At 33.6% G+C, this 20,558-nt stretch overlaps 2 protein-coding genes across 3 annotated transcripts; one reads left to right on the top strand and one right to left on the bottom strand.

The window, feature by feature from the left end:
• Positions 1-355: 355 nt before the first annotated feature.
• LOC124540770 (probable beta-hexosaminidase fdl) lies at positions 356-6,906 on the top strand. Of its 2 annotated transcripts, XM_047118478.1 has the most exons (6): positions 356-875; positions 2,238-2,410; positions 2,660-2,871; positions 3,405-3,704; positions 4,747-4,890; positions 4,957-5,097. In XM_047118478.1, exons 1-5 carry the CDS (start codon positions 798-800, stop codon positions 4,773-4,775), a joined length of 792 nt encoding a protein of 263 aa, XP_046974434.1. In that variant the 5' UTR covers positions 356-797; the 3' UTR covers positions 4,776-4,890; positions 4,957-5,097. The 2 variants fall into 2 exon arrangements, with proteins under 2 accessions (XP_046974434.1, XP_046974433.1); XM_047118477.1 differs by lacking the exons at positions 356-875; positions 2,238-2,410; positions 2,660-2,871; positions 3,405-3,704 and adding an exon at positions 6,707-6,906 and having other exon boundaries at positions 4,774-4,890; positions 4,957-6,297.
• A 1,274-nt stretch (positions 6,907-8,180) lies between these two features.
• On the bottom strand, positions 8,181-15,536 carry LOC124540674 (proton-coupled amino acid transporter-like protein pathetic). The gene is made up of 6 exons (XM_047118343.1): positions 15,457-15,536; positions 14,509-14,744; positions 13,932-14,132; positions 9,350-9,455; positions 8,762-8,978; positions 8,181-8,480 (listed from the first exon to the last, which is right to left on the bottom strand). The coding sequence occupies exons 1-6, from the start codon at positions 15,534-15,536 to the stop codon at positions 8,283-8,285; spliced, it is 1,038 nt and encodes a 345-aa protein (XP_046974299.1). The 3' UTR covers positions 8,181-8,282.
• Between the last annotated feature and the right edge of the window lie 5,022 nt (positions 15,537-20,558).

Below are 20,558 nucleotides of genomic sequence, written 5' to 3'. Positions count from 1 at the left end.
TGTGTTTTAGCTTTTGTTCATTTATTCTAATGTAACCAAATGTAACACGTTACTTTGGGTTTTAATTTTAATTAAACTTTAATTAAATTCATTAATTTTATCTTTCGTTTATTTGGAATTATGTCAATTTTTTTCCCAGTTGTTTTTTTATTTTGTAAAAAAAAATACTATAGTATTTTTATAGAAAAAAATACTATAGTATTTTTTTTTTTACAAAATATAATCATGTTTTATTTGTCCTTAAACAAACTAACCCTGCCTCCGATTTCGATTCCGATTCCGATAAACCAAATTTGAAAACTCCGATTCCGATTTCGGTTCCGATAAAACTACCTCCGTTACATCCCTGATCTAAACATTAAATCAGTGCGACGCAATATGTCATTCTCGTTCGATAAAGCAGATTGCTAATATTGAGCACACGAAAATAGATCTTAAAGTCACGAACCTTTTCTTACCCCGACTGTACAATCATCACAAAATACAATGAAATGCTTTTTCATTCAAATCAAAGTCAAACTTAATTAAATGTAATTGTACCTATACCTTTATTTACAAACATATACCTACTGCCCCTTCTAGTAGGCACTTAGAATTAAGCAATAATTAGAAATTCTTACATTTAGAAGATGACCAAACTTTTAAGTCAACCTTCATGTTTAGAGAACACATGTGTGGCAGAATATTAAGCAGCATTATATTGAAAATACAATACAATAAAAAAAAAAACATTTGACTTATTACGTCGTAGTGATTTTATCCGCTATGATGCTGTCAAAAAATGGTATACAAACAAAATGAGCGACGATGAATCGTGTTCCGAGTGTTACTTGGAGAGTATTGAGAAAAAATGGAACCAAATATTGTTAAATTGGGTATGTATGTCCTTTTGTATGTATGATTCCGTTTCAGTCAAAAGAGAAGAATATTTATAAACCAATATAAAATATAATATTATAAACCCACCAAATAAGTGACCAAGTTGTGTCAAATCGAAAATTGGACTATCAATTAAAAACGAGATCCACATTAAGAGCTAATTTAGTTTAGAAATATGGACGGAGAAGACATGCTGGTCCTACCCCGAGTAAAATTAGGATAAGGGGATGATGATTATGATATATGTACTGCACCATTTAGCCATCATTCTAAATTAAATTTCTTATCCTGTAATTAGCTTGAAGAAAGCACCATGAAGCAAAAAAAGCGCTTTATTGTTTAAATGGGTTTTTATTCTATAAAAATAGCTAAAGTACATTTCAATAGTGACAATTAAATTCGTATAAAGTATGTTTATCATCATCCATAGTCCCTCCACTGGTTAGTAAAGGCATCACTCTGTACTAGCCATCTCTGCCTAGATCTTGATTCAATGCGATTTTCATAATGTTGTTTAGCTATCTTGCCAACGGATCCATCAGACGCTCAGATTTCCTTGTCTCTGCCGCCATTTCGTTTCATTAATCTTTATTTTTAACTAATATTATTCCAAGCTATAGCATTTCAATTTTAGTATACACACACAAGTGTACGTACCTACTGTTTAATTTTTCAACATCCACGGTCTTCCGTGCTTTTTTTACCTTAAACTGTAACACATTTGGCGTTTTATATTTTACATTTTTACTGAACATACATATAGCATACATCAGCAGATCTTCCCTGGTCTTCAAGTTAGCTGTCTTCTTGAAAGACGATGCCCACATAGACATTATTATTTAATTATGAATTTTAATAAATAGAGAAATGGGAGAGACAAATAGAGAAAATGTTGTATATATATACAGAGAAAATTTATGTATGTATCATATACTTAGAGACATAACATAGGTAACAGTTTAAATGCATCTTAATAAGTATAATTGTGTGTGGGAGACAGGAGCGCAAATTAGGGTACCCTGTACTAAGGTCTCCTGGCTCCCGTTCTAGGATACCAAATGTATATTTATTTAATTTTACATTAAATAGGAAAAGGACTAAACAAGATAAATACTTTATCAATTGTGCGTGTGTGTATATGTGAGGGTAAATATAACAAATTTGTCAATGTAAAAAATAGAAGTTTTAAATAAAACTAGTTATAACGGATTTTAATCGCGTATATTAATTATTTTGGACATCCCGACGACGATTCAATCAATCAATAGCGATTAAAATCCGTTATAACTAGTTTTATTTAAATGTGTAATAGTCGCGAAAATTACGACAACATTAATAGAAGTTTTTCTACAATTTAGGTTAGCAAATGCATTCAATATAGAGATGTACAAGAACTGAGCTCGAATATATTTATGAGCATTATCAACAAATACCGAGACGATATAAGCCTCGACGAATTGGAAAAACTGCCCTTACATTCGGATGACATCGATTATTTTCTCAAGAACAAATTTCCTATATTGAGACTTTGGTAATTTTTATTTATTTGTTTTTTTTTTTTGTAATAATACATATAGATTTTTTATTGGTATTAATTTTTTCTTTTTTCATTATTTGTTATTAAAAAAAAAATCCACTGATTTCGTCGGTCTTCTTCAAGTCAAGCTATTTTGATATTTTCTTTTCGAATCCGGCGGTACTGTTTAACTTGACGATCAAAATTAAGTGTTTTATTCTATTACCTTTTGTAAAAACAAATATAATTTTACTCAATCAACAGGAATCTTTTTAAAGAAAATTATTATGAGAAAAAGTCATACATACTGACATCATTGCTTTTATACTACTTCTGTGTGAATTCGCAACACGGCAAAGTCGATGCTGATATTTGCGAAAATCTATCAAAAGAAGAACAAGCGAAAATATTAAGCTTCTGCGAAAATTTAGCTGAAATGGAAGTCACTATTAATAATATTGAAAGAGCTATAAAAGGTAAAATAATTGTATAATTGTTTAAATAGTTAGACATATTCGTAATAGCAAATGGACTAGTTCATTGTAAAGTGGTCAGCCATTGCCAAAAAATTAATCGTCTCTCACAACTTGTTAAATTTATTGATGGTAGGGCTTTGTGTAAACCATTATGGGTACCTATCACTCATTAGATATTGTACCGCCAGACAGCAGTACCCAGTATAGTTGTGATCCGTAAAAGGGACATATCATCTTCACAAGGTTGGTGACACTTTAGCCATGTATGGAATACTTAATATTTCCATTTTCTATGGTGGTAGCCAGTAACCATTAGGTGACCCCTCCTCCGCCACCATATGCTAAAAAAAAATTAAAAAAATTAAGATGACCGCAACTTGCTCAACTGTAGAATGTTGGTACCTACCTAAAACGGCATGCAAAAAGACCATACAAAAACAAATAAATCTATATTGTGAGAAATGCCTTATTCAATTTGAAATAAATTGACAATCTATGAAACGCAAAATTCAAAGCTATAAATTTGTTTGTAGGTGCATTTGAAACATCCATTAAAGAGAACACTGGCAAATGGTTGCAAGAGGCAAATGAAATTGATTCAGAGACCGAAGATTATAGCAGTGTTTCACTGTATGATCGAAAGAAAGTTCAGATACTGAAGTTTAAGTCTTCAATAACTGTCCTGCCATCAGTAGTCAATGAAACGTCTTTATCAAAATCATCATTAGAGAGATTCACTGATGAATCTGATTTTAAAGTTGGATATTTGGGAACTAAGCAGGATAGAGAGAATATTGTTTCAACGTCTGAAAGAAATACAACAGAGCAGCAAGGTAATGGTTTTAAATAAATAATCCAGTTATTTTAATAACCCACCTGATTGTAAGCAGTACCACCATACATAGATATTAACTCAGTAAGAATTTATTAAACATTCCTTGCATCGCAAATACACAAGGCACAAGATACAGCAGAGCTCCCAGGTTGGTCACCACCCAATACGTCTATGGAGTTACGAAGTTATATGGAGCTATGTTATGTCTTGTGCCTGTAACTACACTGGTTCACCCACAGTTCAAACCGGAACACAACAATACTAAGTATTGCTGTTTGGTAGTAGAATATCTGATGAGTATGTGGTGCTTACACAAACGGGTCCATAACCTTACCACCGGGTAAAACTTATGAGTGCTTTGTAAACGGTATTCACAACTTTTTGGAATCGTAGCTTCTATAAATCATTCGTTTCTATCTACATACTTGTTTCTATTTCTTCATTTTAGTTTTGCTTAATGAATTTTGTCAATAATCGTTTTTTAATAAAAGGTTCAGACCACCAATTCTGTCAGTCAAACTGCTCTTGTACGAAATGCACCACCGGTGAACAAAACTGTGGTGATCCGGGCAGCACCAAGGAATTTTGTGACAATATTCCAAAGAATACGTTAGTCATAAGATGCAATGCCTTTTTTCTTTCTTTTTGTGTAGTTCTTCAGTTTCTTTTAGTTTTTTTAGTATCTTTTCTAGATTAAATTACTTTGGTGAAGTCTAATTGAGAATGGTTAATGAAGTAGAACTCTTAACTTGAGAAAACTACTCATATAGGTAGTTTGTATAAATGACTGATTTAAAAGTGCTTGTAAAAGCCTACTTCGATAAAGTATATTTTGATTTGATTTATATTAAAAAGATAAAAGTGTTATTGCACCTGGTAATTATGATAAGTCTTATACTGGTAGACCACAGGTATTGACTAACGTTACATTTAACTTCATAACTCATCATATTGCTGATGAAGTATCCTACTAGTTTATCTTCGGTCTTAAATCTGCATGTGTCATTTTTATATATCAAAGTGATTTCCATTTTTTTTAGGAAAAGTGTTAGGAGGCGCTGGTTTATAATATCCGGTTCGATAGCTTTGTTGGTAATCATTATAATTCTCTCTGCAATACCACTTTGGTGGATGAAAAGGAATGTCAGTAAATTACATAATATGAGAACACTAAAATTGAACAGGTATTGTTTTATCAAAGATAATATATTTATTGTTTTACTGAAATAACTTTAAAATTTTACTTTTAGTTTTCAAGAGAATTCGGGTTGGACGTGGATTTGTCAAGATAACTTCTGCCAAAGAGTATTTAATTCAGCTTCCAATATAACTACTTATTCTTCTATAAGTCGCTGTACATTATTATGCACAGGTTTACCGCTATGGCCGTACCCGATTGGCTACACATATTACAATAAAACTATCATTAATATATCGACAAAGAAACTTGAATATAAATTTAAATCTGTACCGTCCACAGCAGTTCAAGAATACTTATCTGATGGTTTCAATTTATTCTTAAAATATCTGATTAGACTTGAAAAAAGTAAACCCAGAAATGTTAGCGTTGATTCTAAAGTTAAAAAAATGAATATACAAATTATAATTGAAAGCGATCCTGACCCAAGATTACGTTTAAATACCGACGAAACGTTTGCCCTAAATGTTGAAACAATTGAAAATAAGGTTTTTATTAAAATAACTTCTGAATCGTTTTGTGGGGCACGTCACGGACTTGAAACATTGAGTCAGCTGATTCTATTAGATCAAAGTACAGGTCACTTGATAACTCTCTCAAATATCATTATAAAAGATGGCCCTACTTATAAGTACAGAGGCCTTATGGTAGATACTGCAAGAAATTTTATTCCAACAATCGATTTAATGAGAACCATTGACGCAATGGCGTCTTGTAAATTAAACACTTTTCATTGGCGAATATCTGACGTTACCAGTTTTCCCTTACATATAGAAAAAGTACCTGAATTAAATAATTATGGACCTTACGATAAATCAATGGTATATACGAGAGAGGATGTCAATTTATTGGTGAAAAGAGCTGGCGTACGAGGTACTCGTATTTTAATAGAAGTTGCTGCGCCAGGACCAGTTGGAAGACCTTGGTCTTGGTTACCTGAAGCGACCTGTCCAAGAAAAAATAGTAATTTGACATGCGAAAATATTCTCTGCTTACGATTGTCTATGCAAGAGCCAGTTTTCAACATACTCCAAACGATTTATTCAGAAATCATTAAACTGACTCACGTACATGACGTTTTTCATTTGAGCGATAGTTTGTTTTCGTTTACCAATTGCTACAACTTAATAGATGACAGAGAGGGTTTTTTGGAAAAAGCGCTGATACGTCTAAAGATGGCAAATAAAGGGTTCCTTCCAAGATTACCTATAATATGGTACACAGCTCATTTAAATAAAGACTACGAAGCTAAAACCTGGAATAGGCTCGGGGTCCAATTAAGCAATTGGGATCCAAATTCATCTAAAGATAATTTAAGTAAGTTTAGGGTCATACATTCGTCTAAATGGGATTTATCGTGTGAAATGATAAAACAAAGATGCTCCAAATACAGGTAAGAGACGATTACAATAAATATTTCTATATAAAAATTCCGCAGACATTTTTAACTTAAAAAAAATACATTGGTAAAAAAGGCATATTATTCGATACAAGATTTTATAGATGATTAAAAAGCGTGGCGTTATTACCTGTTGACTTCCAAGCAGAATATATTAATTTAAATAATTATATTTAACTAACTTGACTTTGTATTTCTTAAATGTTGAAAAAGAGTAACTACTGAGTTTCTTGTCGGTTCTTCTCGGTAGTATCTACTTTCCGAACCGGTGTTAGCTTCACTTAATTGGGAAATGACGATTCAAAAGTGCTTGTAAAAGTCTACTTGAATAAAGTTTATTTTGATTTTGATTTTTGATACAAATTATCGTTGTTTGAAATTCTGTTTTTTCGTTTGTTTTAAGGTCTTGGCAACAAATGTACGCATGGACAGCTTGGCGTAATGTAGATGCGTTTACTATTGAAGGCGGCGAATCCATATTATGGACCGATATAGTTGATGCTAGTACGAGATTTTGTCTAGAAATTGACTCTTTTGCCTTATATTATCATTCTCATCTAAATACATAAATAAATATGAGACAACATCACATACATTACTCTGATCCCAATGTAAGTATCTAAAGCACTTGTGTCATGGAAAATCTGAAGTAACGACGGTACCACAAACACCCAGACCCAAGACAACATAGAAAACTAATGATAATCTACATTGACTCGGCCGGAAATCGAACCCGGGACCTCGGAGTGGCGTACCCATGAAAACCGGTGTACAGACCACTCGACCACGGAGGTCGTCAAAATGACTGGACAAATTTCATTGAAATCTAAGAAATGGTGTTATATTCTTCTCGTTTGTTTATCTAGGTAGTTTAGATTTCCATTTGTGGCCGCGCGCAGCAGCAGTTGCAGAACGATTGTGGTCAGATGTGATTGCCAATTCAAGTGCCAACAAATTTGTATATTTGCGTCTAGATTTGCAAAGGTATTGCCCAAATAAGAAAACAACTTATCCGTTCGATAGAATACAATATTTAGTATCCCTAAAGTGAACAGTCACAGTAGTTTAAGCATAGTTTCCTTTTTATGATTAATTATTTATCATTGGTGTACAAGAGTCGAGATGGCTCCGATGATTGCGGGTTCAAACCCAGGCAAGCACCGCTGATTCATGTCCTTAATTTGTCTTTATAATCCATCTTGTGCTCAGCGGTGAAGAAAAACATCGTGAGGAAACCTGCATGTGACAAATTTCATAGAAATTCTGCCACATGTGTATTCCACCAACCCGCATTGGAACAGCGTGGTGGAATGTGTTCCAAACCTTCTCCTCAAAGGGAGAGGAGGCCTTTAGCCCAGCAGTGGGAATTTACAGGCTGTTGTTGTTGTTGTTTTTGTTGTTGTTTGTACATTACGTTTGATTATAATTGAAATTTGAACAGGTCACGAATGCTACTACACGGTATAAAGACTCAACCAATATGGCCAGCTTGGTGCAGTTACAACCCGAATACTTGCCTTAAAAAAGTTCCTTGAATGTTGGGAACAGTATACATCTTTAACTATATAGATTATTATTAATTATGTAATGTAATGTGTTTCATTGAAAATATAGAAATGATAATATTTCATTGGATTTATGCCTAAAAATTCTTCGGCTTTACCTAAAAAACATTTGGGGTTCGATTAGTAAAACAATGTTTATTTTGAATATGAGCAATTCTTTTGAATTTAAAATTAATGATGATCAAGGAAGAAGTCGGTGTTACTAAATAAGGTTTATATTAGAAGCAGTAGTTTTTTCATCATGAAATTATACTACATACTAATTTTATTTAAAAAAAATTATTTTTATGTTCAAAAAACAGTCACATTTATTAAGAAAATCACAAAAATTTACGAAGCAAATGTTGACAATATTACACAAATAAAAGTAATAACGATAATTACAATTCTTATAATGGTATAAAGGAAATTTATTCAGAAGGACTCCTTTATAAGACCTTTAACGTTAGTATAAGTGCCGACGACACACAGTACGAGACCAAACGTAACAATCAGGACGAACCTCCAAAACCTCCACATCATGAAACCTAGACCGGGATCAGTCCAATCCAGGCACAGCTCGATAAAGGCTGGATATATGAAGCCCATGTTGGAAATACAGAAAGAACCCAGCTGAAAATATTAATTAGAAACACCAAATTAGTAATCATATTAAAAGGGTGTTTTTTCTATTTACAAATGAAAGCAATGAATTAAGTTTACATAATGTTCATGGAACAAACAAACAGACATGCTTTCTCGAGTTAAACTGACCCGAAAATCTATAGCGAAGAATAGCGTCGAATGGTGCGATAAGGAGCTATTTCTACTAGTTGTGGAAATCGGCAGTAATCGGTTTTATTAAATCTGCCGAAGCTACATCTAAGTTGTGTCTTACTATTAATTATTCTTACCACACCAATAAATTTGGATACATTAGGAAACGTAGTAGCAATACACGTTATGCCACAAATAAATATGGCTCTGTACACCCGTTCCCACAGCCAATATTTCGATGGATCATAGTTCTTCTTGATGTAATACCACATCAGGTCGAATGGGAACCAGAAATTCAGAGCAAACGTCACGTATATCATAAAGCCGAGTAGTAATTTTAGTGCTATCGGGAACCTGGAGAATAAATTACTGGTCAATAAATAATAATAATATTTATAAAGGCACCATTAAAACGATTAGCCATAATTTAGAAGATATTGTTCTGAAATTACATGATATAAAATAACAGCCTCTAAAAATTTCACTGTTGGACCAGAACTTTCTAATCTTTGGAGGAGATTTGATGGAATAGGCTTGAAGTCCTTCCATCAGGCTGTTGGTATGAAGGTCAGGAGAACACTGATCACTTGCCGATTATTCCGCGAAAATCGGCGGTGTCAGCATTTTAACAAGCATTTAATGTGATAAAGGTGAATTGTTAAAATGTTTCCGAAATTGTATTTTAAGGATGCAAGTAGTTGATGGAATGAGATAACTGTACTTACGGTTCTAACGGAAAATTTAGTGTAACAGGCGATCTGGACATTTCCCCAAAACCCCAATAACCAAAGAAACCGATGGTAACGACGATGCTTACGACGATAGACATGCCTATTAACAAATATATTAATCAATTAATTTGATGAAGCTTTTATTACTACACTAGTAGTCACCCGCGGCTTTGTTCGCATTTTAGGCCCATGAATTCAAAGAGGCCCGCGACAGTTTTGAATGGTTGTTATGTATTAGACAAAAAGTAGCCTATGTCCTTTCTTAGAGTTCAAGTTTGCTTCATACCAAATTTCATCAAATTTGGTTCGGCAGTTTAATCTTGAAACAGCGGCAGACAGACATAACTTTCACATTTATAGTATTAATATAGTTAATTGCGATAAACATAGCCACAATATACTTTAATTACTACACTTTGTAGGCCCAATAGCCGCAGTATATTTTATTGTACAGTCACAATAGCCACAACATATTTAACTTGGTACCTACAATATCAACAAAATACTTTAATTTGAAGTATTATCATAATGTTATAAAACAACTCTCAAAATCTGTAGGATTCAATATAAAAGATAATGAAATAGTTCACTGCACACGTATCGCTAAAATGAATTCAAAAACTACAAGACCCAGATCTATCATAGCACAACTCAGCGCACCTATGATTCGCGACCAACTATTAGCGGCAGTTATAAAATTCAACAAAAATAATCCCTCCAACAAACTAAATACATCCCATCTTGGCATAGCAGGTAACTAGGCTCCCATATATGTATGTGAACATCTATCCGCATCGAATAAATCTCTTCACGCTGCCGCTCGTCAAAAAGCTAAAGAATTAAACTACAAACACATTTGGGTTCGTAACGGGCGCATATTTATGAGAAAAACGGACATCTCCGACTACAAATTAATTAATAGTGTGGAATGTCTCAACAAATTAACCTAGACCTAAGATATGTTGCATGTAAATACGTTGATTCATTGCAAAAATGTTGGCATTAAATGTATATTACCAAAATGTTAAAGGTTTTCGTACAAAAACACTTGATTTCCATAGAAAAGTGTTCTTGTAATAATTATGATCTTATTGTATGGACTGAAACTTGGCTATGTTGTAGCATTTTAAGTGCGGAACTATTTAGCGATAACTATAATGTTTACAGAAGAGATAGAGACCGACTCAATTCGAGCAAAAAACATGGTGGGGGAGTATTGGTAGCTGTAAGTACTAAACTTAACTCTCGGCGAATGGAATCCTGGGAGAGTTCCTGTGAGGATTTATGGATCACAATAGACATACACAAAAATAATAAAATAGTTTTGTGTGCTGCCTATATCCCCCCACCGGTCAATAAATCCGTATTGAACAGATTTATAGACAATGTTAATCGTGTTTCAGAATTTACACATTACAATACGCTTATCATTGGAGATTTTAATTTAAGCTGCATAAACTGGGATTTGGTAGGCAAAGCTAGTAACAAGTGCAATTTACCTTCTTTGGCTCAATCTCTTGTAGACTTTTCTCAAATGAACTCTTTTTGTCAAATGAATCACATAAAAAATCAACAAAACAAAATCTTAGATCTCGTTTTCTTTAATAGTGATAATTTTAAAGTTACGGTTAGCTCATCATCAAATGTATTGAGTCGAATAGACCCTTTTCATCCACCTTTAGATATTAGCGTCAACAAGGATGACAATACAGCAAAATTATTAGAGTCAAACTCCAAATATGTAAAATATAACTTTTTTAAGGCTGATTTCGAAGCAATAAATAGTTTCCTCAATCATGTAAACTGGGCAGAAAAACTTTCAGTGTACAATGACGTCGATACAATGGTAAAAATATTCTATCCTGTCATACGGTCTTCAATAGAACAATACGTACCCAAACAGACACACAGAAATAAAACTAAATATCCTCCATGGTTCAACAAAACTCTTATTAAAAGAATTAAAGAAAAAGAAAAACTAAGAACAAGATACAAAAAAATATAAAAATCCTATGGAAGAGGTTTCCTTCATAATTCTAGAAAAGAGATGTGAGAAATTATCATTAGAATGTTACAACTCTTATATAAAACGCTCAGAAGATAACATCAAAACTAATGCTAAATATTTTTGAACATTTGCGAACTCAAAAAGACAAAACAATTCTCGTGCATTTCCATCTATTATGACGAGAAATTATGTCGAAATTTCAGGTGCCAGTAACATTTGCAACAACTTTGGTTCACATTTTTCTAAAATTTACAATAGTAATACAGCTACCCAATACAACGTCAATGATATCCTAGCTAATATGTTTGATGACGCTAACAAAAGCTGTGTCTTATCATGTATTCAGCTAAATGAACACGAAATATTGAAGAAATTACAGAACCTAGATCCGCATAAAGGTGCAGGACCGGACGATATACCACCAATTTATTTAATTAACTGCGCATCATCTCTTGCTAAACCTCTAAGAATAATTTATAATGTATCACTAAGTTTGGGAGCATTTCCAACTAAGTGGAAGGTGGCAAAAGTGGTTCCCATTTTTAAAAGTGGTAATAACGAAAAATTAGAGAACTACAGGCCTATATCTATTCTTTCGGTGTTCGCCAAAGTATTTGAGTCTTTAGTTTATCCGTATATATATGCCCAGTTTAATATATACCACAAATACCACCTGTATTAGTCAGCATCAACACGGTTTTATATCTGGGAGATCTACTAACACGAATTTAGTAAACTATATATATAATATAGTTTACTAAATTCGTGTTAGTAGTATATAATAACTATACTGAAATACTAATCGAGTCTGTTGACAAACGAAAAAGAGTTGATGTAGTCTATACAGATTTTAGCAAGGCATTTGACCTGGTTCCCATTTCAGTTCTCCTTACAAAATTATCAGTATTTGGTATGACTGGATCTATATTGGACTGGTAAAAATCATATCCTTATGATAGGTGTTTCTATGTAGTTGCAAATGGATATGAATCTATAAAATTCAACATAACATCCGGAGTCCCTCAAGGCTCACACCTAGGTCCTTTACTTTTTAATATTTTTATCAACGACCTACCAAAAAGTTTTCATCACTCAACACCTTTCATGTTCGCTGATGACCTTAAACTCCTAAAGGTTATTGAAAATTTTGAAGATGCTAGTCGCTTACAGGAGGATCTAAATCGATTGTATCATTGGTGTAAGGTGAACGGAATGGTACTCAACACAGAAAAATGTTCTTGTATATCGTTCACTCGGAATAAGCTTGAAGTTAACACCAGTTATTACCCATACGTCATTGCTAATGTACCTCTAAAACGCCTTAATACAATCAGGGATCTTGGTGTGATTTTCGATGAGAAGCTTACATTTATTCCACACATAGATAATATAGTCACCAAAGCCTCAAAGATGTTGGGTTTTGTCCTGAGGAACAGCAAAATATTCCGAAATGTACATACCAAAATAATTCTATATAATAGCTTAGTAAGAAGTATACTAGAGTATGGTAGTGTCATTTGGAGGCCACATTATGCAACACACTGCCTAAGAATAGAGAGGATACAAAGGCGTTTTCTCTACCATCTGGCGTTCTCTCAAAGAAAGGCTAAAGAACTCTCTTCGTATAATGAAAGGCTAGAATTTTTTAAGATACATAGCTTGAGCCAAAGAAGAGATTTGTTGGATTTGATGTTTTTATATAAAAGCCTTAACAATATCTATGATAATCCAGATTTAGTATGTAAGATAAAATTTAATGTTCCCTCTCGATATCCACGCAAAACAATTAATCCTCTTACAAGACCTTTTCGAAAAACTGTTTTGGGCAATAACTCACCAATTTCCAGGATGTCTAAAATTCTAAATGATAGTTGTAAACATTTGGACCCTTTTAGGGACTCACTTAAAACATTTCGTTATAAGTTTTTGAACCACCTGTAACCTAATTTTTATATATAGAGATTTTAATAATTTTTTACCAATAAGTTAATACATTTTTAATATAATGTAATAAATGTTTTATAAACTTCCTAATATTTGCATGCTGTATCTGCCTTAAAAGATAATGCATTTAGAACTAAGCTACACTGTAATTCTTTTTACCCAATATTGTATTAATGTAATTATCACTGGTGGATCTTAAATAAATAAATAAAAAATAAATAAAATACTTTTTCAACGCACTGGCGGATTTACCAATAGGCTGAGTAGGCTGGAGCCTAAGGCGGCAAATTTAGCCCAAATTGTCTTTATCTTACATTGATAAAAAAAATCTTATAATTATATGTATACACATTACGTCCGTAATCCGTATACTCGTCACTACATAATGGGTTGCAAAAATAATCTAGTAACTGACAGAAATATCACCTAGTTCATAATCATACTAATAACGGGAAAAAGCCCATGTAATGGGGGATAGAAAATAAATCATAAATTTTCATTTTCGGAATAAATTGTGGTTGTGAACAAACGCATCGAATTTTAAAAGTCAGCAGTGGTGGCAATAATCGAGTAGCCTATTAGCAGCAAATTTGTAAATCCGCCACTGTATCAACGTATAGGTACCTCCAAATAACGCAAGACCCATATTCCTTGGCTCTTCCATGTTGTTCTCCACAGCCATCACCGCACCAAGACCTTCCATACTGAATATACAGACGCCCATGAATTCAAAGAGGCCCGCGACAGTTTTGAATACAGGCATATCCAAAGGACTTGATTCCGCTACCTTCGATGCATAGTGCACAGTTGCACATGCGACGGTAACTAAAAAATACCACACATAATCAGTAACGTTTATTAAATGATTCTGAGAAAGTGACAAATGAACAATCTGATATAATCGGCTAATATTTCTTATATGATAGTGGTGACCACTTGCCATCAGGTACCGATTAACCCGTTCTCAATAAAAAACATGCATATAATAATAGGTATTTACTCCGATTTTATAAATAGGTGTGATAGCATTCGTAGCGATACCACAATAATTCGCAGAGTAACATTTATAAGTGAATTTATAGGTGGACATTTATAGTTGAATGATCCTCATATTAAAAGTCAATACGTCCAAATCAAAATTTTATACTTAACAATCACTAGATCTCTAGACATTAATTTTAGTCCAAACAAAATTACTTACATATAATAAAATCAGCTACTATAGAGAATGGTGCGAGATACTTCAAAGATGTGATCATGCCAAGAAGCGTACATGGCACAACAAGGCAAATTATGTACACCCTGAGAGGAGGGTTCCCTTCCAAAGTGACCTCATTCGTCCCCTCCACGAGCTGCTTGATGGTACGCGCCATCATGATCTGATAGACGCAACAGGAACCGAAGAGATTGAAGCAGATAGTAAAGTCCACGAGGTACCTGTTGATTAAATTTTGCAAACCTTGCGTTAAAATTTGATTCAAAGAATTGTTAAAATGGAAGTATTTTTATTTTTTGTGGCATATGTTGGCGACATACGGCATATGGGAGACCTAATGACATTGGCGCTGTAAGAATAATTATAAACCATTCCTTATATCGCTATTGCACCACCAAACTTGGAAACTAATGATGTTATGTCCCTTGTGCCTTTAGTTAGTCACTTGGTTGGTATGTATCCAAGCTTACACAAACCCACCAAGAAAATTAGTAATCTGTACTATAATATATGCGAACGTAGCTACGACTAACCGTCGGTCACTCGGTCACTTTTTAACGGAACCATAGAAACAAATTTGATTACGTTTGATATTAAATAATCTTGATATCCGAGGAAGGACATTCGCTAATTTTTTATATCTAAAACCCACGATTGCCGCACTAAAATCCAACCGGACGCGGCGAATACTAGTACACAATAATATTACCTAATGTCTCTTTAACAATTGCTTAATTGACAAATTATGCTGCGAATTATAGGTCCATAGTACATTTCGACTGTATAGTAAATTCCAAGGGAAGACTATCCAACTACAACTAAATTTATGGCACAGGACTTAGTACTTTCTAAGCATGTACGAGAAATACTAGCAAATTTCAAATTCCAATTTTTCCTAATTTAAAGAATGTCTTTAATTTGTAGTATGTATACCTGAAACATTTGCTATATTTCCTTATGCTGACAAACGGCCCAGTCTCCAGTGTGGCCTCAGCAAGATCAGGGTAACTCATTTGAGGTACTTGTACTCTTCCATAAATTCGTTGGGCTGAATGAGCGATCATCTGCATAAAACTTTTACGTTAATCATGCATATTATAAATGATTTTCTTTAACATGCTAGTAATAGGGGTGCTAAAGAATTTGTACTTAAAAAAAATACTCAACGTGTGAATGAATTTAAACTTCGATTCTCTTATAATGTAACATCTAGTATTTTGGACTAAGAAAAACTAAACTTTTAATTTCATTTTATTTTATTTTATATCGAATATTTAGGCAGGCTGACAAAAAGGCTACTTAATGGAAAGTATTTCTGCTTTGTTTTATATGACGTCCTTCGTTGCTTCTGATTTTCCATAACACTTTTGCTGCTTACATTGGGAGCAGAGTAATACATGTGATGTTGTCTAATATTTATTTATTTATTAAGATATATTGAATATTACTATTATGTTACCAACTTACTTGTGTCCCTTGTAAATTATTATAATATGTTCATGAAATATCACAAATATATACTCACATACATAGCGTAGCTGATACAAAATCCAAAAACAATAGTCAATACAAAAGAAGTCCACAGTCCGCACATTTTGTACGACTCGTGAATGGCTACCACTCCGCCACCTAGGCAGCTCTTCGCGAGGTTACCAATTGTTTCAATTAAACTGAAACATAAGAAACAATATCATTAATCATGAAAGTATAAATAGTAAAAGTTTCTTGGTGATAGGGCTTTGTCCGCCTGCCCGCCGACTCATCAGATATTCTACCGCTAAACAACAGTACGCAGTATTGTTGTGTTCAGGTTTGAAGGGTGAGGGAGCCAGTGTAACTACAGGCACAAGGGACATAGCACCATAGTTCCCAAGGTTGGTGCCGCATTGACGATGTAAGGAATAGTTAATATTTCTTACACCGTCATTGTCTATGGGTGATAATGACCACTTACCATCAGGTGGCCCATATGCTCGTCCGCCAACCTATTCCATAAAAAAAAACTTATTCGGCTAAAAAGATAAAAAGTTGACCTTGAACTGTTATTTGATCTTAGATGAATGATGTCTGTCTATGGTATCATGTAGTTTTCTGTAAGTCGGCTAAAGGCTCTTTTGAAGGATAAAGTTTGGAGGTTTTTTCTCAATTGCAATTTGTATTGGAGTACACTTATGTTAACATATGCAGATTTCTACACATTCATGCTAAGCATGAAGTGACTTATGTACACGTATAAGGCACATGAAAATTCAGTCAGTTCTTATCGTTCGAAGACAAATTCTATATCGGTGGTATCTTTAAGATTACTAACGATTCAAAAGTGCTTGTAAAATACTACGTGATTTATAATACTTGATCAATAATCAAGTCCGAACTATTGTCCGAGCTTGTGTACAGTATTAGATTAATACTTGATCTATGTATTATCAAGTCCGAGCTAGTGTCTGAGCTTGTGTCTTATATTCACGCTTAATAAACATGGAATGTATATGTCTGTTATATCCCAGCTCAAAAACTAGTTAGAATTTTGTTGATTTTTAGCGATCATAAAATTACGATATGTAAACTGACCATATATTTTATCTATTAATATTAGACCTGTTATAAACGTCTTAATATGACCTATTTAAAATAGCATTTATAACAAGAGCAGAGTGCACTAAATATAATGGAAAACATTGTATACTTAGTCCTTTTTCTGCCCGGTGGCCTAGCAGCCTTAAAATCATAGTTTCTAGCAGCTTCTCCAGTTGCTTTTATTTCATATTTGTGATGACCACTGCGGCGGGGAGATCGACTCTGTTGCAGTATAATTATAACATATTATCATGTGAATGAAAAATCAAAAGTAAATTTAAACATTTAAATTAAAAAGAACATTGTTTGAGAGTGGTCTTCTTTTTCTTTCAAATGACGAATCAATGGTGATAGAAAGAGAGATACAGTGTTTAACTGAACCGAAGAGCAATGTTAATAAGAATAATGGTTGAACTGATTTGAATAATTTGGCTCAACATGTGTGCTACCTTACATATAGATAGCATACATGCTCATTTAATACATCCTTCAGCGCAAACGCAGGAGGCAATCTTAACTATTAATTAAATAATAAATAGCATGCTTAAAACACAAAAACAGTACCAGTGAAAATATTAAAAGGTACATTGTCGCTAAATAGCATGGTCTTTTAGCAAATTCTCAAATCTTTATTCGAATATTATAAGTTGTACTTTTAATGCGATATTCTAAATGAATAATAGTGGTTATTTTTGTGGCTTATATTTGTGCCGCTAGGACTCTTGAATATACTCTTGATTATTTTGTCATAGTTACGTACGACATTCCTTTGACATAATCGTCGTAATCTTAGGACAGAACGAGTTTGACAAACCTTTGTGATAGACCCTTTGGTTATAAATATTTTCTGTAGAATTATTAACGAAAAACGATTAACTTGACATAAAATTTTGTGGTCCTAGAACGGTCCTGATGAAGAATCAAACGACAGACAGACATTAATAATTATCTTCATCAGAAAACGAAAAGTATCTCTCGAATAGTGAAGATTACACATAACCCCAAGTAAATATCTCAAGACATCGTGATGCGAAATTTTAACGCTCCATCTTGATTTTCACGTAACGATATCGTAAGGTACATTGTGCCAAGTCATGACGTCATAACGGCCTTATTGGTAGCCCCAAAATCGGTCCTTGTTATCGTCCTTTCTTGGTACTCTTATATGGTCGAGTATTATAGTACCAAAATTATACCAACGGTCTAATATATTCACACGTATTCAAAACTGAATATTACTTATAGAAACACATATTTACTCACAGATGAGCGATTCATTTTGAATATAACGATATTATATTATCGTTATTTTAATTTAAATCGACGATGTAGACACTTGTACGTAAAATAACAGAGAAAAAGCATTTTTTTTTCATCAATGAAACATTAGGAATGGCACATTGAATTGGTTTATTGAATTTGACAGAGACACACATGGATTGTTATATTTTCGACCAGTTATAAGATGTTAAAATGGAAAAAAAATATGTAAGAGAGGGCTCATCTTTATATAGATTACTCACTTATCTGTGGCGTACTAAGGGTATTAAAGCTCATTACACAATGAAAAAAAAAAGGAATTAGAGGTAAGGCATAAGGAATAAGAAACAAGGCACAAGGGACGTAACATCTTAATTCCCAAGGTTGGTAGTGGTGGTTAATATTTCTTACAACGTCATTGTCTATGGGCGATGGTGACCACTTACCATTTGGTGGCCCATTTGCTCGTCCGCCAACCTATACCATAAGAAAAAAACACAATGTAAAGCTAATAGCAGCACATAACTAGAACAAGGAATAAGGAATAGCACAGCAACCAAAACACAATAGGCGATATTCAACCAATCACAGCGGTTGAATACTGTAATGCTGGTGTGTGCACGAAGCACGAGTGTCAAAAACTAACCTAATTGTTACGACACTTCGTTGAAAAAATTCCCTGCGATTGGCTGGCTATAAGGAATAAGAAACAAATTCCCACCGTGACGGAAATTTTATTCTTATTTCTTATTTATTATTTTTGAATAATGAATTGATTAAAGCCATCTGCCATCTGGATTCCGCTATTCCTTATTCCTTGTTCCTTATTACTTATCTCTTATCCCTTATTTTTTCATTGTGTGATGGGCTTTACTGATACCACTGTTCTTGCTTGATTCAAATATACTGTTATAAGGAGAATTAGTGTGACTTTCCGAACGTCATACGTTAAGCTGACAGATGGCTTTTAAAATTCATTCTCTTTTTGGCGGGAGGTGGTGCGAAATACGGTCAGGCCTATCATTGTTTTTGTAATAATATATGAAAACCAGAAATTGATTGAAGTATTTTGTTGTAAATGATTATTATTTTACCCTTGCAATAAATTTATTATAAAAGTAATTTTGTTTTGTTAATACTATATATATCTTTATTTTATAGGGGACAAACGAGCAGGAGGCTCACCTGATGGAAGGTGATTACCAACGCCCATGGACATCTGCAACACCAGGAGGCTTGCCAGTACGTTGTCGGCCTTTAAGGAAGAAGTTGGGTACTTTTTTGATGGATCTCAAGTAATATCGAGGCGAGGCAGAAAATGTGTTTTCTTTAAGAAAGATAAATTAGTTGTGTTTCCTTGTTTTCTTTATCTAGATACATGTACTAACTATTGAACCGAGGGCGTTAAAAGATACATCACCCTCAGTCAACATAAAATTTATTGGGCGTGGTTCGGAAGGGCCTTTCAATTTTAAAATCCGAGAAGGCAGCCGTGCTGGTACTGCCCTGCTTGTCCCGCAGCTGGTCGTTCGGGAGTAATCCAGGAGTCGTGCAGGTGAGACACGTCGTCAGGGCGTGGCGACGAAATCCGCTATAGCCCGCTGGTACTCCGTGATGGTCCCAGGATGACGGGCTTCAGACAGTGCCGTTTTAATGTATGTTTATTTAACTTTTATTTATTTATTTTTATCCGAATATATATGTATTTTTTATATAAAAAATAACTGTACATCGTTACACTATAATGAAAAAGTAAAGCGTAATCGTACTAGATAAATTAATGAATTTTGATTGGTAGAAAAGAGTATCTACCAAATATCTTGACTGTAATCTACATTGCACAGTTAGTATGTCTAAAGTACCGACTGTACTTTTATTCAGTATTGTATAAGGACTCAAGTGCTAATAACAAGTTATTTGAATAAATAATATTTTTGACATTTAAATTGATTAATACAAGTATAGCCTTACACTCAATATAACGCCAACCGTGAGATAAAAAATGTTCCATATATGTAATTAATCTCTCTAGTATACCACACTTATTTCTATTACTGTTTTTGAATAGAATGAAGAAAGATTATCTTGTACCTGACAAGCCTGCAAGCCCTACCATCCATTTTCATCTTCGTAAACATCAGACAATTATTCAGCCCCAAAAAAAACGACAAAAATACACACAATGTTCACAATTTTTA

This window comes from Vanessa cardui, chromosome 26 (assembly GCF_905220365.1).
Source record: "Vanessa cardui chromosome 26, ilVanCard2.1, whole genome shotgun sequence".
Classification (NCBI taxonomy): Eukaryota; Metazoa; Arthropoda; class Insecta; order Lepidoptera; family Nymphalidae; genus Vanessa; species Vanessa cardui.
This window is presented reverse-complemented; position numbering and strand designations above follow the sequence as displayed.

What these genes read in the sequence shown, in the direction of transcription:
- LOC124540674 (XM_047118343.1), bottom strand. Translation starts at nt 15,536, where the DNA reads ATGAGTTACCCTGATCTTGCTGAGGCCACACTGGAGACTGGGCCGTTT. An exon ending in AGTAGCTGATTTTATTATAT is followed by an intron (nt 14,133 to 14,508) that starts GTAAGTAATTTT and finishes GGTATTTTTTAG; the next exon opens with TTACCGTCGCATGTGCAACT. An exon ending in CTAAATTTTCCGTTAGAACC is followed by an intron (nt 8,979 to 9,349) that starts GTAAGTACAGTT and finishes TTTATTCTCCAG; the next exon opens with GTTCCCGATAGCACTAAAAT.
- LOC124540770 (XM_047118477.1), top strand. Translation starts at nt 4,838, where the DNA reads ATGAAAAGGAATGTCAGTAAATTACATAATATGAGAACACTAAAATTG. An exon ending in AGAACACTAAAATTGAACAG is followed by an intron (nt 4,891 to 4,956) that starts GTATTGTTTTAT and finishes TTTTACTTTTAG; the next exon opens with TTTTCAAGAGAATTCGGGTT. An exon ending in CAAAGATGCTCCAAATACAG is followed by an intron (nt 6,298 to 6,706) that starts GTAAGAGACGAT and finishes GTTTGTTTTAAG; the next exon opens with GTCTTGGCAACAAATGTACG.